The sequence below is a fragment of the Fomitopsis serialis genome (genome assembly GCF_022376445.1).
Source record: "Fomitopsis serialis strain Sig1Antser10 chromosome Unknown B0H18scaffold_3, whole genome shotgun sequence".
In the NCBI taxonomy this organism is placed as follows: domain Eukaryota; kingdom Fungi; phylum Basidiomycota; class Agaricomycetes; order Polyporales; family Fomitopsidaceae; genus Fomitopsis; species Fomitopsis serialis.
The window spans coordinates 1,069,866-1,083,947 of record NW_025954963.1 but is presented as its reverse complement, the minus strand read 5'-3'; the positions used below and the strand labels follow the sequence as shown (position 1 = coordinate 1,083,947).

Sequence of the window (14,082 nt, the reverse complement as noted above, 5' to 3'; positions counted from 1 at the left end):
CCGACGAGGAGCGAAGAGGCGGCACATCGCGTTGTCGATGTGTGATGTTCCCTGCACGATGGTCGCCGGCGTAAGGAGAGCCCTGGGCCAACTTTGACGTGGACCTGCGAGCATCCCAAGCCAGGTCGACGCCTCGGGCAAGGTGCTCCCAACGGAGTAGGTGATCTTGCCTGCCTCGGCAGAGCGCTCGACGCCAAGCGAGCTAGCGATGTTCTCCGGAAGAGGAGAAGCCCTGACACTGAGATAGTCAGCGGTCGGGATGAGACTGAGGTCGCCGCCGTAGAGGCGCTGCGCCAATTGAACTTGTCGACAAGGATAGCTGCGACGTTGTCGAGCATCTCCTTGATCGACTCGTCCTTCTTCGTCGCATGCTTCGCCGCGACAGGGCCCTGGAGGATGCACACGCGCTGCGGGTCCTGGTCGAAGACGGCCTCGATGTCCTCGGCTGCCCACAAAGAGTCCTACCCAAAACGTAAGTCGTAGTTCGTTTTCGGGTAATTTAAACGCACCTTCTTGAACCACACCTCAAAGTTCGCATCGAGAACAGGGATGAACGGTACCGGCTTCTGGCCTGGGCGCTGCGAGATGGCGAGGAAGAACGTCTTGTCCTCCGACGCCAGGAGCTGCTCGGTCGCAGCCGGGTAAGATGCGAAGAAGAGCTTGACGAAGTCGATCGGCTTGTCCAAAGAAGAGTAAGACTGCAGGATCGGCGACAAGTTTGAGAGGCTCAGGTAGCCTTTGGATTCCGGAATTGAGAGCCTCAGATCTCCGGTCGAAGCACGTGTGGCCACATGATCGCACCGGACCAAACATGTGCAAACGAATTGACCGGAACCGACCATGGCATGGGCGCAACGCCTTGCCTAAATCACTCCTAGATCCACTGTTTGACTGTTGTCCGCAGGCGAGCGGAATGTGTGTCTCCTAGGGGGCATTCGGCGCTCGAAGCGGCAGCAGACAGCAGTGGGTTGGCCGCAACACATCCTCACCAACGTCATGTCGGACGACGGCGCTATGCCTGCACAGTAAGCACCTCCGTATTGTTCTGTCGTCGCCTTCAGCTTACGATCCGGCATAGACACTTCGTCAAGCTCCTCTTCGCGACGTACCCGGCCGCGACCGCGCAGCTCCTGGCGTCGGAGGACAAGGCTTTCTTCCTCGCCATCTCACAACGCCCGGGCCAGAAGCCGGTCCCTTTCATTCCTGTTCTCGAGGTGTCGTTCGAGAGGGTACGTTCGTTTGTTTGTTTAATCCCTATATTGTCACTGAGGGCGAAGCCTTATGTAGACATAACATACTCTACTCTTTTCGTGTCTCGTCTGGCCCGTGGTCGCTGAGCATCGCCGTTCCCCGAAGCGTCGAGCAGGTATAAGAGGGTACGTTAAGGTCGCCCAACGAGGAACTGTGGCTCATATGTTGGTAGGATTTCGTGGGCAGCCGAGGACATCGAGGCCGCCTTCGCCGAGAACCCCAGCGTGCGTGCACCCTCCGGGGCCCTGTGGCGGCGAAACATGCTGCGAAGAAGGACGAGCCGGTCAAGGAGGTGCTCGACAACATCGCCGCGTTCCTCGCCGACAGGTTGGCGCAGCGCCTCTACGGCGGCGGCCTCAGTCGCATTCCGACCGCCGACCATCTCAGTGTTAGGGCCTCCCCTCTCCCGGAGAATGTCACCGGTTCACTTGGCGTCGAACGCTCTGTTGAGGCCGATAAGAACGCCTGCTCCGTTGGGTGCACGTCGCCCGAGGCGTCGACTTGGCTTGAGATGCTCGCAGGCCCTCGTCAGCAGCATTGGCTGAGTGCACTCCTTACGTCAACGACCGTGCAGGGTGCATCGCACGTCGACAACCCGATGCGTCGCCTCTTCGTTCCTCGTCGGAGCCAGATGGTCGTCATGACCTTGGACGGCGAGACGCCTGTGACCGTCGCCCTCTATGGCGCGGCTTGTTCGCACGGCCAGCACAAGTCCGAACTCAAGGTTGCCGTGGTTAGATATGATTCGGCATCTCAGGCGATCGACGTCACACTGTTCGAGGATCGCCGCGACGTCTCTGTCCCTCTTCAAGCTTAACCCCTAGTCCCTCTACAAGCCGAGCATGGGCTACGCCAACATCCATGACGCTTCCGAGGGCGTACCAAGGACCTCTGCTGGAGGCTGTGGTTCGGCGACAACGAGGTGCTTTCCGAGATCAACCTTCGCGGCACGTGTATCGGTCTGGAGGTGAGGCGAACGACGTCGAGGCGTTCTGCGCCGTGGTAGGTAATGAGGGCGAGGCGTTCAAGACAGCACGGACGGACCGGAACGAGGCCCCGATGGATTTTGCGATCGTAACTGGCTGGCAGGTAAGCAGTGCCGGCTCTGCGTTGTTCGTGACGCCCTAACCATGTGCCAGGCCACCATGAAGGCAATCTTCCCAGCCACCATCGATGACGACTTGCTCAAGCCGGCCCACCTTACGTGCGGGTTCCGACGTTGTTGAGGGTGGGGGGCCGCACTCAAGGCCGGCGACGTCTGCAAGGCGAGGGCTCGTATCGTCCCTGAGGCCAACTCCGGCTACGGGAACACTTTCAAGGTCGTCGAGGAGCTTGAGTATCTTGTCGAGGTTGCATTGTCCAACGCGTGTGGGTGCTGCAGCACCGGTCATAGGTAGACGAAACCGGTCGGTCGTTTACAGGCATACAAATAGTGTGTTGCCAATGTACGATAAGTCATGCGAGCATGTTTCGCCATAATACACCCTCCACTGTGGGCGCAACGCCGGACTCGAGACTGCGCGGCAGACGAAGTGAGATCACATCAATGACATTGTACTATGTATGGCTTAGACGATCGAGGCGCATGAAGTAGCAGTAGCAGTCAGAGAGGATTCGGAGCGGCTGCCTCGAGTCTCCGGCGAGCTCATCTCAGTCAAATGCGTGCATGAGCTGTCGGGCCTCCCTGACCAATGCGCTCTGCGTCTGAAAGGCGCATACGGCGCATGAGATCGGTATGTGTTTATATCGAGGTAGAACACACACTTACTTTGATGGCGCTTTCAAGCCGGAGCTGCAACTGCAACTGCTTCTCGCGGGCAAGGCATAAACGGGGGATATTCAACGCGCAAGGGCCCTGCAGGCTCTTCGGGGCAGCGACTCCTCGGCGGTACGAGATCTGGTACAATGTCAGCTAGACGTCTTGCTGATATCGTTCTCCACGCACCCTCAGAGCGACAATGGCATCCTCCTGCCCTGCCTCCTGTGCAATCAGCGCACACCCCATTGCCTCGAGCTTCTGCAGGGCGCCCCTCACGTCTCCTGCGGTCATGTCGGGGTCCCGCTGTGCGAGTCTTCGCCCCATTGCAGTGGAAAGGGCGGCCGCCTGCATCACTGTCTCTTCGCGCTCGCGGAACTGCCTGTGTAAGACCTCAAGCTCAGTGCGAACACGCGCACGAATGTCTTGAAGCTGAGGTGCGTCGAACAGGGGGGAGATCAACTCCTCCAGCGCAGCCTTACAGGTATTTTGTGTCAGAATATGCCGATTTCTACAATGATGTGACAGTACTGACCTTTGGTGCAGCTAGTGCACCGATGTACCAGCGCCAGTCGCGGAACTCGTCTTGCACCGCGTATTGCTCACGCTCGAGGTCGATGACCTTGAGCTCGAGGTTCGCGAGCTTCAGCCCCAGCGGGACAGCCTTGCGAGGGCTCGTTGTTCTCTCCAGCACTCGGTAAGCGGCCCGGCACTCCCCTTGGACCGCCGCGACCTTGCTTGCCCCTCGTTCAAGCTCGGCGAGGAGCACGGCGGCCGTCTCCATCGCATGCTCGCGCCGCATCTGGCGTCCATCCGAGCGGATTCTTTCTATGGTCGCATGCCTCTGCCGGGCGTTGTCGTGCAGCATGGACTCGCCTGGAAACACAATATCCCCACCCACGACTAGGAAGCCAGCAGGGGGGAGTGTGCTGGAAGGAAACAACAGGGTAAGTCAGAGTCAATTGGCAACGAGTGGCTTACCACTCCACTCTGTAGGAGAGCCGGCTTGCAACAGCGATAATGTTGCGGAGTCGACCTCGCAGCTCAACGAGGGCGTCCGAAGCATCGATGTACGACATGAGGGCAGAGGGTGCACGCTGAGGGTCTCAAAGCAGCAGTGAGTGGAATGGTGCAGCAGCGCAGATTTAATGTTTTTAATTCTATAATATACCTGACCCACATGGAGGCCTGGCCTTCTCGGCGGCGCTGGCCTGGTTGGTAATATTCGGCCTCTTGCCCACTCTGGATAGGCCGACGTATATGCCCGCATCCTGTGCAGGGCGCGCCCTAGGGTCCGATTGTCGCGCACATTGTTGTCGATTTCTGATTCTTCTCGTCGCATACCAGCCGGGTTGTCGTAACGCTCTCACCCACAGGGTCAGGGTCATCGATCATGAAACTAAACGGGTTTTAATGCTTTTTTTCTAGAGTTCTTACTCGCGATCGGTGCTGCGCGGTCTACGCGCCGGAGAGCTCCGGCACACGAGATCAATCTCACGAATTAGCTGTTTTATTAGAACTTCTCATGGGGAGCGCCAGGCCCGTGATGAGCCAGACAAGGTGAGCCAAACTGCCTTATTCTGTCCGGCGACTGCGTCTTATGTCACTCGCAGCGCCGGATCCCTGTTTCGGCTACATGCAACGCCGGCCCATGAGAACTGCCATCCCAAGCTCTTTGTTCCTCCTAGAGGTACAATAGCAGCTCGGGATCCTCCCGAATGGCCTTAGGCTGCCGCTCAACCGATATATTTACGTCGGGACAGCTCATCCGTCCCTCTGTACAGTCGCCCATGCCTCCAGGTCTAAGGGGGCGCATGAAGCGCGGCAATGATGGAAGGCGTCGATCGTAAGTGCGAGCTTCCGCTACAGCTGTTCGGGCTAACTTACAGGGCCTCTGTCAATAGTCGACCGCTGGTTCGGAAGCGTTCCACATCTGACAGCGGCTCCCGCGGTCACTCCCCCACTGGCAGTGGACCAGCCTCGAAACGGCCTCGGCCTACCGCCTTCGCTGAGTCCCTGGTGGGTCATACCTCGTAAGCAGCTGCTATGTTCTACTGCTTCGCGGTACACTGACACCGGTGTGGCCTGACGACAGGACCAGCGTGCAGCCTACAGGAGCCCGCAACCCCGCCGAGCAGGTAAGCTGCAAATTGGCAGTTTGCCGTTGCGCTCATCCTCAATGCTAACAACATCGCTGACCTGGCTGGGCGCGCTCGCCTTGTACAGGCAAACGCGGAAGCCGCCTCTTCAGTAGCTATGCCGCTGACGGGTCTGCTTGCAATGCGCAGCGCTTCTCAATCTACGACGGATGGACTGACGCTTCCAGGATGGATGCCAGCAGAGCATGCCTCCGACCTCCAGCTCACCTCCTCCAGGGACACACTCGCCGCCGTCTTGACAGACCATAGCGTAGTACTGCCGCCTCTGACCTCTACTTATGTCAATTCCTCGGGCGCTGAAAACCCTAGCTACATGAGAATGTCGCTGGATAGCCTGACATCTATGATGAACAGCATGGATGAACGTGGCTCTGCGTCAGTTGGGCCCATTCGCTCAGCCATGCCTTCGCTGATTTTTAGCTGATTGCATGCAGCATGAACGTCGACTCTCCCGCAGTAGCCCAGCCTCCTCGTGAAAGGTGAGATCAATCGCTCCGTTCATGAAGTCGTCGACGCCTTGAACCTCCCATGTTGTTGCAGTGCCAGTTCGCCCGCCACTTATCAAGAACAGGCTATAGCTGCGCCATGGTCTCCAAACGAAGACATGCGGCGCATAGCAGCTCAAGAAGATGGGAGCCCCCGGTATGTCTTTACGGCTCATGCCGTGGCAGCAGTGCAGCACTGAACAAACTCTTTTGTGGCTCCGAGTCAGCTCCGAGCCGTTTGCCCGATTATCACTCCGCTCAAGATCGACCGGCCTGACTTATGTCCCTGTTCCGTCCACCATGCCGCAAGCGGCAAGCAACAGAGACAGCTCTGTCGATCCTCTTGAAGTGGCAAGCAGGTACGGCGCGCATATTCGCGAGGTCCAAACTGATGTTGACCTACAACGGCAGGACACCGTTGGCATCCCCTGGCAATGCGGGGCCTTCCGCGCCAAGCAGCCCAAGCAGATGCACCCGACCCGGCTCATCCATCAGCGACGTTACCATGAGCCATGCTGGCCAAACCGAAGCCGGGGAGGATGGGCTAGAGGTAGGCCTATGTTCTGTTCATTCGGTTAAACGCCGGCTCATGGCGGACAATAGCCTCTTGGCCACCTTGGAGGTGTCGAAAATGCCCTTCAGTCCACTCTGGATGCGCTGAGGGGTGTCCAGGCCCATGGGCAGGGCTCTCCTACTGCCACCACTGTCACCATCACGACAGTGTCTGGTGACACAGTCAAGACGGTCACTGCGACGATCACTGCGCCGGCGCCCACAGCATAGTGCAGCCGATATATCATGCGCGCAGGCTCACATATGTTGAACGTTCGCTGCGCGGTTTTGAGCTTGCTATCTGTACGTGTGTACCCGCTGTAAATATCTAATTGTTTGCCCATACACGCAACCATGCTAGCGACCCCATGGGCTGTGTCATAGCACACGGCCCGGTGCGGGAAAGCCCTTCGTAGTTGAACCCCAATGAAAAACGCATCTGCTGGGAGATGATCCAAGCTGCTGGGAGCTGCGCGCGTCGTCGAAATGTGCCCGAATCTGCTCGGAGCTGCTAACAGCTTACAGCAAAGTCACTAAATGACAGCTTGTCAGCGAGATAACTCGTCGTCGTTGGTGCTTAGAGTCTTTTGCCTCTGAGTTGGAGCTGTAGCCCATCGATATCGCTGTCGAGTCCACCCCCTTGCGTTAAGCACTTACGGTACCACTGCGCGGTGCGCATTATAATATCGCTAACGTTCCCGCCCGTTCTGGTCTGACGTAATGTCTTTGCAGCGACGGCGGTCGTCGTCGTCGACGTCTTCCTGCCCCCCTCTCTCATGCTCTTACCACCACCATCACCTAATGTAATTGCCCGCTGCTTGTCTACCGCCCGCCCGCTCACCCTGCTGTATGCCCGTCTCATCTGCTTACGTGTCTCTTCTCTCGCCCATGCATCTTTCTCACTTGCCACGCACCTTCTTGCCTGCGCGCACACCTTGCTCGCCCGCCCCCTCCTTGTTTTCCCTCCCCGCACATCTCGCTCACACTTTAGCTGCCCGTCCACTCGCACGTTCGTTCCTAGCACACCGCGCCATGCAATGGACGGCCTCGAAGGCCAACTTCGGAGTGCCGACGCGCGTGCCCAGCGCACTGATTGGCTGGCGCCCCACCCTCGAACGCGCCTCTGACCGCGTCTGACGGCCTCCCGACGCTGTCTCGATGGCCATCGTCCGCCAGTCGAGTCTCCGTCGAACGCCCTCCAAGCACCCGTCCGTCGCACTCTGCCTTCCCCCTGCGCTCTGCTCCTCGTTGCCCTCCCGTCGTCTCTCTGCCCCCCACGCCTTCCCCTTGCTCCTCCCGTGCTCGCCGACACGCCAGCTCGATCCACGCAGCCGAGGCGAGTCTGCAGACACTCCCAATGCTCGGTATCCGACCTTGTTCAGCTTGTAGAGGCGCGTTTCGTTGTTTCGTGACTTTGTCGTGCGCATTTATTGAGTCTATGCGCGGCACACGAAGACCTAATACGACGACCTCGCACGGGATACGCCCAGCCCCGACTCGTCGAACCATACGCACTAGCGACACGACGGACCCCACCACGCAACACACGACGCGTGGTCAACGACGGAGCGACGTCACACGGCGTCGCTCTGCCACCCACCTTCGTGGACATCCCTCTGAATGACGACGATGCAGCCGCTGGGCCACGCATGCGACATAGCGTGCCCAGACGCATCTGCTAGAGCGTGCACGCGCACGACAGGCACGGCGTCAGCCGTCTTGGACCCTTGGTCTACGAATGTCAATCGACTACGGTACGTGCTATCGACTCGACCCCCATCTGTGCCCCGCTACCACGACAGTACCACAGCTCGATGCTTCTCCCCCGAATCATCAAGTGTGGTGTGCATGCGCATGTCACGGTCACTCTCGGCTCGACTTTCAGGGACCGGACGATTCCCTGTATGGAACCGTTCAGCGAGTACGCAGTGCACCGTGCCCAAAAGACTGACCTACCACGCATCACTCGACCCTCGTACCGAGCGCACGCGTTCGCCATCGTCACGCATGGTTGCGTCACGGCGGGGCGCATCGAGGGTCAAGTGGGTCAATCAGTGAGTGACCTCGCACATATACGTCGACGTGGATTCACCTGTTCACCGACGTCCATGCTCATCGACATACGCACACTACGACGGCACCACACACGCTCGACTGATGAACGGACACGTCAGCAGGGAGACGCACGTGGACACGAACACGAACTTACCGTGCGAGGGATCTGTGCTGCGCGCAGGACAAGGTTGGGAGACGGGAGGAGCTGGTGGTCTGCAAAAGCACGTCGCTTCCCTCTGCCTTATATCTTTGTCCGTGAGTGCGAGATCCCACGCCGTCACCCGAAACTTCGCGTAGCCATGGCCGCCCTCCCTCCGCGGATGCCTAGCCGACTCGATGGCATTGTAGACTGGACAATGACTGATGCAGTACAAGCAGAACCAGCCTGAGGAACGCACGCGCAAGTCGTGCGTTTTCATGACAGGAACCACCATCGATGCGAGGTATGTTCTATGGTACGTCTCGGAGTGTACATCGCAGATAGCAAGACTGATACCTGTCCGATGACACCAGCGAGCGACAGGAAAGAAGGCCCTGAATGTTCCCGACTTCAAGACAATTATTCGTGCGTGCCATTTGCATATGGAGGACTCTGCAGTGCTTGTAACCCTTACATTTTGTCGATACCTACAGTAGTTGTCAAATCCGCGCATCAAGGCCAAAAATCGAAGGCGAAGAAGTGAAGTGCAATGGTCAAGACTCGGAAATACGGGCGAGCAGGCACGTGCGAGTGAGAGGCGCGATATGTAGGAAGCGGGTGGGCATAGTATGCAGGTAGCGTCCGGGGTGGCTGGGCGGGAACACGTGGGCGCGATATGCGGGTGGCGGGCGTGGTATGCTGTCGGCGAGCACGATATCGCGGGCGGTACGCAGGGTGCGGGCGCGCAGGCGCGGGCGCGGTATGCAGGGCGCGGGCGGCGCAGGATGCGGGCAACGTATACACGATAAATGCAATATTTTTCTGGCAGCTAGTGCAATACAGGAGCATCTAGCAATATGCCCGGATCTGCTCCCAGCTGCATACGCGTAATTTTCACGCTCAGAGCAGCTCCGAGCATCTAGAAAAATGCGAAAAGTCCGGATTTCATGCTCCAGGCTGCTCAGAGCTGCTCGCAGATGTCCTTTTGACAGCGGCCCCACCGAGCAGCTCCGAGCATCTCAGAGCATCTCCCAGCAGATGCGTTTTTCACTGGGGTTGAACGTTGACATCCGATACTGTAACGTACTATCCAAATGCTCCTCACTCAGCCCAAGGCCATCCGACAACTCTTCCGTTACATCTACGAGACGTGCTGCTTCGCGGCGGTCTACGGCGACTCGCTCTCGAAGGCCAATGGGCCGTAGCCCCTTCCTCTTTCACACCCTATCTCACACATTGCACTGATTTCTCTGTTCTACACTGCAGTCTACCACTCGTACGTCGCATCCGACTCTACCAGTGCGCCGGAGAGTGCGCGAGAGGTCCCTCCGATGGTCACTGTAGGAGCCGGGTAGAGTGCTGAGCGCTGAGCTGCCGGGGCCGCACCAGGTTGCAAACGTTAACAGCCCTGCGCACCACACTCACACCCCGCCCTGAGCGCTTGAGCCCGGCTGCTCGTCCCGCCCGACCGCCGCGTCGAAAGCGTATGGTCTCCCAGGCGGGAGCTCCCTCCTTACGTACATACATGGCATGGTGTCGCGATCGGCTTGAACGCTCCCTACTGTACATACACCTGCTCCTATCTCTACCCCGGGCCTCTCCTACTCCTATGCTGTACACGCCTTCGCTCTACCTCGGATAGTACAGCCCCGAACCCATCCCATGCCGTTATAGTGTCGTCTACATTGGGCTCGGCCCTCGCGGACAATAAAAAGATTTCATGGAAAACAAACAAACAGGCGACTGCGAGCTTGAGCTTGAGACAGACTTGTGACGACAGAAACGAGAAACCGACAAGAATCGAGCCTAACCGTCTACGCTAATGAACTGGCTCAGGCCGCATGACGCCTCAGTCGCCGACGGCGGCAAGCAAACACGGGCGTAGGCGAAGGTTTGATGACCAAGGGTCTCAACCGCTCGACAGGGAATACAGCATATTGCCAGCGGCGGATGAGGTGTACGCAGTGGCCAAAAATTCAAACGCAAGCAAACTTCCGCGCAAACCGCCGTAGTTCAAAGATCCAAGCGTTCGAATGGCTACGGCGACGGCATGAGCATGCGTGGCTGGCACAGCGACATCGGCCGAGGCTTTGTGGACGTAATCGCGTGCGGGGACAGAGTAGAGCTGGGCTTTCAGCCTTGCAGCTCGGAGCCTGAGCCAGGGTCGTATGCGGGCCAGCCCGCCGGCTTGACTATGGCCAGGATCTCTGGGAGGCAACCCCAGAGATCAGGCGGCCCGCTGGGCTTCGGTTTCGCAAAGAGCATCCTCGCAGCTTTCGCACGGGCCTATGTCGCCGGCGCCGTCGCGCGGCGCGCGCTCGCAGGGCCGGAAAGGGGCGGAGTGCCTCGACAGATGCCGGCGTAGGACACAGGGGCCCAGGAAGTCGACGTTGCCCCGACACTGTTCAGCCACCAGCGAGTTGCGTTCGAATAATGTGATACGAGAGAAGGGTGAGAGGCGTCCAGTGAGCCCATGGGCGTGGCGACGGCCTTCTGCAGGGGTGCTTGAAGGCCGCCGATGCGCACCGCGATATCTTACGAGCCCAGCCGCTCACGAGCGCCGCCGAGGCGAAAGGAGCCCTTGGGAAGGATGCGCGGATCTAGCTGGCAGGGAGAGTGAACTAACAGAGCGTCCAGCTTGCGCCTCTCGTACCCGACCCCTACCCTGGCTGACCTCCGGCCCTGATGCACCGCGCCCAACGAAGCGTCCGGGTTGCTGGGGGAAGGGGCGCGAAACGCCCCGCATTTGTGCCGCGTAGCAGCGGCGCCAGCAGCCCGCACAACGCGGCGGCAGGGGGCGGGGGGGCTGCAAGGGGGACTGCAGGGGGGGCTTTTGCGGCCGCAGCAGGGCTTTCTGGCCAGATCTTTGGGAAAGGCGTTCCTGTCGTCGCCGCGGCGTCAGCTAAGGGTGCTCAGGAGCCAGCGCCCGGCGAGGGCGTGCAAGGTGCGGGATGTTGGGCTCCACTCAACCGCACGCTCGGCGCCCTCGAAAAACGCGTAGGGAGGCAGCAGCTTACCGTGCGTACTCGCCCGCCTGCGGGGCGCGGTTGGCGAAGGGCGTTCGGAGCAAGCGCTCAGAGCCTCGACGCTTTGTCCTGAGTCCTCGACGCTTTGTGCCCGGCGCTCACGCGACGGCGCAGGCTCGACACAAACCCCTCACGTGAACATGAGGGGCCGCAGAGCCCGGATCATCGTAGCGGTGTCGGGGGGCTCGAGCGAAATCTAGACTAATAGAATCAGCAGGACCTCCGAAATCAAGCAATACCAAGGCTAGCTTGAAGCCCGTTGATAGTCAAATATGCGATAAGACAACTTGAAGTTTGATCGTACCGCGTGAAGTCAGGCCGACGGCCCATTACAGCGCGTCGCATAGTTGCGCGTGTCGCGAGGGCTTGTGAACTCAGCGAATTGGGTGCGTCGGGAATGCGCGTAGTACGAGCTAACGTCGCTCGTAGAGTAGGGTATGGCCGAGGCGCATGGTCATGCATGTCCGCATCATCCCTGAGCGCTCGTTCAGCGAGTCTGCAAGCCGGGAAGACTACCGTATCAAATAAGTAACACGGTGACACACCTTCCGAACCACGGAGTCACTGGTATGAACATGGAACACGAATTATCAGGGGTCACTGGGACGTGGCAGTTGTCATGTACATGAACATATCAGTGAGCGCCGCAGGCATGTGTGGTTATTGAGTGCGGCAGTGGCGCAAACAGGACTGAGCGCCCGTCAAGTCCGAATAGGCAAGGTGGCCGTGATGGAGCTAGTGTTCGGACTCGAGGGGGGCAACATCGTACAGCAATGCATGTAGCGAGACCTGGTTGTGACGGGAGTGGTTTTGTTGGTCCATTATAGGAGGTTGAACGATCTCAGAGCTAGGGGCGGGGTGAATGTGAGGTGCACAGACAGGTAGCGATGTAGCATAGGGTCCAAAACGCAGAAGTCTCAACAGAAAGTGACTAACGAAGGGCTTAGTCCTCTACTTTCGTATGCGGTCAAAATTATGGTGATTTTCTCGGAATTATCGGAAGGGATTTGGACATGTATTCGACGGCGTGAGGCGAGAATACTCAATTCCTGCTAATTCCAATTTGCATGCTCGCTTCGCTCGCAATAAATCGAGAAAATCATGAAAAAGCAGGAACATCAGGAAAAGGGCTGCACACCTCAAACATTTACTTACTGTGAGCTCACATGTGTCCACCACGCGCCTGCGCCTGAAACAGTCGCTTTGCGTGGGATGAATGTTGTGCGATGGAGCATACTAGAGCGGTGGCCGGTGGTCCCGGCGATCGGCGATCACCTTGAGATGCCCATTGTTCACTTGTAACCACCTGCTGACCTCCATTGTTCGCAGCAGCTTAACTGATGCGCTACTACGTCGCTGCGACGTTCTTGCTGTACGCACCCTTCACCCGCGGCATGCGATGTCGGGGCATGATATGCATCAGGCAGGGTCGGGTACGGTTCCTCCTTCTGCTGTGGTCCTCGCTGCATGCATCACTGATAACGTGTATGTCGTTGACAGTGCCTTCGGGGCGGCGGCCACCGCAAAAACGAGCGGCAGAAGGTGCGCCGTCTTCGAGTGGAGACCTTGGTGGCGCTGGAGACTGGATCCCAAACAAGCGACCTCGATACGACACCCCTGAAGCCCCCGTTGGACGTAAGCAGCGCGGCAAACTGAAGCATAGGCGGTACGACACAGACTCTTTTCTTCAGCTACCGGGATGCTCACAGGCATGGCCAAGGATCATGGGTGCTCGCTTGGAGTATGCATCCTCTCACGATGACAAAACACTGTCGTACTCTTCACAGAGGTGCCGTCTATTAATCTCGCTCAGCCGTTACTGCTCGTGTCTTACCGATACCTGTCCTAGCTCCCCCGGAACCCCCACTCTACTCAGGCTAGTCGCGTTGCGAGCCGCAGGCATGGTGACAAACGAGGCTTGCACGCATTGATGCGCAGCCCTCCCGTCCTGACAGAGCCGGGGCCTTCTTCCAGTCGTCCCTTGAGCTTGCATAGGCCAGCCTCCTTCGATGGTAGTGAGGGTTCGATCCGGGCTTACTCACGCCCAACTTACGAGGTGAAAATTAATTGGGATCTCTCTACAGGCGACGTGAGCCCATCATCATCAACCTCGTCGTCGCGCACTGCCCGTGTAGGCGAAACGCACAGCTCAGCGGAGGTATATTTCACGGGCTTGTCGGACCTTTCTGGGTCCGAGTCGTTCAGCATTGACAAGCCTGTTAGCGGCTGGGAGGGAGATGTGATCCCCGGAGCTTCTCTGTTAGATGGCAACGCAATGTCAGCGACGGCTGGCAGTGCGTCGGCGAGTAGCCCGAGCACCGCCCCGGCGTGATTGAACGCCAAGGTGCTTCAGACCTCCGGGCGGTCTCGTCTGCATACCGGCGCATGTTATGTGGCCCATTCGTCAAACATGCTGAGAATGCCGAACGAACATCGGCGTCAGGCTTCCTGCCCAGCTCAAATGTCGACGGGCTCCACTTCTCTGATGGGAGTGAAATGTGCATACGTAGGGTGAGATACGCAGCTCTTCGGTGTTCTTATGGCGTGGATCTCATTTACACCGAACAGGGGCCCAAAGATGCGGCTACAACGCAACGTGGCCATGGAGAAATCGCAGACAGCGCGCCTACTCGGCCACGAACCGGCTTGTCGATAGCGG

The 14,082-nt window shown here is 58.6% G+C and overlaps 3 protein-coding genes across 3 annotated transcripts; 2 read left to right on the top strand and 1 right to left on the bottom strand.

Annotated features, from left to right (window-relative positions):
* Positions 1-996: 996 nt before the first annotated feature.
* On the top strand, positions 997-2,477 carry B0H18DRAFT_950746 (uncharacterized protein; the record flags this gene model as incomplete). The annotated part of the gene is made up of 6 exons (XM_048041978.1): positions 997-1,025; positions 1,079-1,229; positions 1,424-2,050; positions 2,076-2,157; positions 2,219-2,340; positions 2,391-2,477. 6 exons carry the CDS (start codon positions 997-999, stop codon positions 2,475-2,477), a joined length of 1,098 nt encoding a protein of 365 aa, XP_047899843.1.
* A 686-nt stretch (positions 2,478-3,163) lies between these two features.
* Positions 3,164-4,086, bottom strand: B0H18DRAFT_950745 (uncharacterized protein; the record flags this gene model as incomplete). Its single annotated transcript, XM_048041977.1, has 3 exons — positions 3,164-3,484; positions 3,543-3,936; positions 3,989-4,086. 3 exons carry the CDS (start codon positions 4,084-4,086, stop codon positions 3,164-3,166), a joined length of 813 nt encoding a protein of 270 aa, XP_047899842.1.
* Positions 4,087-4,797: 711 nt separating this feature from the next.
* Positions 4,798-6,434, top strand: B0H18DRAFT_950744 (uncharacterized protein; the record flags this gene model as incomplete). The annotated part of the gene is made up of 8 exons (XM_048041976.1): positions 4,798-4,853; positions 4,897-5,040; positions 5,103-5,145; positions 5,234-5,541; positions 5,601-5,645; positions 5,707-5,808; positions 6,063-6,201; positions 6,255-6,434. The coding sequence occupies 8 exons, from the start codon at positions 4,798-4,800 to the stop codon at positions 6,432-6,434; spliced, it is 1,017 nt and encodes a 338-aa protein (XP_047899841.1).
* Positions 6,435-14,082: the final 7,648 nt, after the last annotated feature.